At 59.6% G+C, this 1,515-nt stretch overlaps 1 protein-coding gene across 1 annotated transcript in view; it reads right to left on the bottom strand.

Moving 5' to 3' along the window:
• The window catches only part of DDN (dendrin), a 3,077-nt gene extending 2,023 nt beyond the window's left edge, over window positions 1–1,054 (bottom strand). The window contains exons 1-2 of the mRNA XM_005877412.2: window positions 418–1,054; window positions 8–18 (exon numbers count right to left, since the gene is read on the bottom strand). Of these exons, the coding sequence (XP_005877474.1) occupies window positions 8–18; window positions 418–758 (352 nt within the window). The 5' untranslated portion in view covers window positions 759–1,054. The remainder of the gene's footprint in view (window positions 1–7; window positions 19–417) is intronic.
• Window positions 1,055–1,515: the final 461 nt, after the last annotated feature.

Genomic DNA, 1,515 nt, shown 5'->3' with positions numbered 1-1,515 from the left:
CCCGGGCGCGGCCCACACCTGGGACAATGAGCAGGAACCCAGGTGAGCAGTTTGTGGGGGAAGGGAGCCGAGGTCCGGGGAGCTGGGAGCTCTACAGACCACTTTGGGCAGCCATGTGGAAGGGTGTGTGTGTGTGTGCGCGCGCGCGCACGTGCACATATATGTTGGGGCTGAAGTCTAAACGGGATTTTTCACCATCCCTCCATGCACACTTTACCGGCGTCTGCCCCATCTCACCTCCTGCCCTTTTCACACCCATGCCTGTTTCCCCGGACAACGCGGGATAGGTCAAACTCTAGCTCTCCGGATGGGTTGGGGGCGCGTGGGAAAGAGAAGGGGGCGCAGCAGCGCTGGCTGTGCCGGGGGAAGTCCGGACCCACCCCACCGCGCTCTTCCCCTCACTTCTCATCCACTCACGTGTGGCTCTGGGGCTCGCGGATCCAGTGGCCGGCCTGGAAGTCCATGGTCTGTCGAGGAGGGGCGCGGGGACTATAATGACAGGAAATAGTCTTCACTTGGATCACCAGCAGCTTGGATTTCTGCACCCAGAGGCAGCTTCCAGACTCCTCATCCTGGAGCTCCCGGGGGCTGTCAGGCCCCTCGGAGAATAAATGACCATCCAGCATCCTGCCCCACCCCTCGAGAGCCCCTTCCCAGCCCAGGAAGCCGGCGCCCACTGCAGAGCGACAGGCCCAGCGACTGGGGACTATATATACCCGGGCACACGTGTGTGCCTGTCTGTGTGTGTGTGAGCGCATGTGACATGGCGGGGATAGCTCCGCGCTGCTACCTCCCCCATGTGCATGGACGCCCCCTGGGGCCCGGATTTGGGAGCCCCTTCCCACTTCTCATGTCCCCGAAGCCCGATGGAACCTGCAGGAGTGGGCAGGGAACTTCTTACTGCCAAGCTGACAGTGCCCCCTCCCCCATCCCCATTGCTTCAACCTTCCTGCTATTTTAACCCTTCACTCCCCTCCTTGTCAAGGTGCTTGACCACCAGGGTTCTGCCCTTGACTTCTTGCCTCAGACTTCAGGGACTTCAGTTTCTCTGACAGGAAGGTGATGGAAATGGAACTTAAGGTCTCTGCCTGCCACTCTTGCTGGTTTCCATGGGGTTGGGGTGCAGGAGGGGCTGGCCCAGGCTGGGGGGGCTATTTTTAGCGGCAGTGGCATTCGGGTGCAGAGAGGAGATGAGTAACCAGCTTCCATGTGGTGGAAGGAGGAGGCAGTAGCTTTCATGCAGCTTTTGTGTGACTGGGGGGAGCTATCCTCCCCTAGCTCAAAAGGGTGATCCCCATCCCCTTAACTGTAGCCCAGGCTGCTGGTACAGCAGGAGAAAGGCATTTCTTAGCCATGGAAACGGCCCCTCACTCCGTGTTCTAGATGTTTGTCCTTGGGCACCCATGGAGCCCGCTCCCTGCAGCACGCTCTCTCACAATCCAGAATGTTGGGGTCATACTGTTCTGTGCCCACACAGCTCTGCTTAGCCTTATGGAGGATAGACTAGGGCGCTTA

Source organism: Myotis brandtii, unplaced genomic scaffold, assembly GCF_000412655.1.
Source record: "Myotis brandtii unplaced genomic scaffold, ASM41265v1 scaffold517, whole genome shotgun sequence".
In the NCBI taxonomy this organism is placed as follows: Eukaryota; Metazoa; Chordata; class Mammalia; order Chiroptera; family Vespertilionidae; genus Myotis; species Myotis brandtii.
Note: the sequence above shows the minus strand (reverse complement) of the source record. Positions and strands in the feature narration are given on the sequence as shown.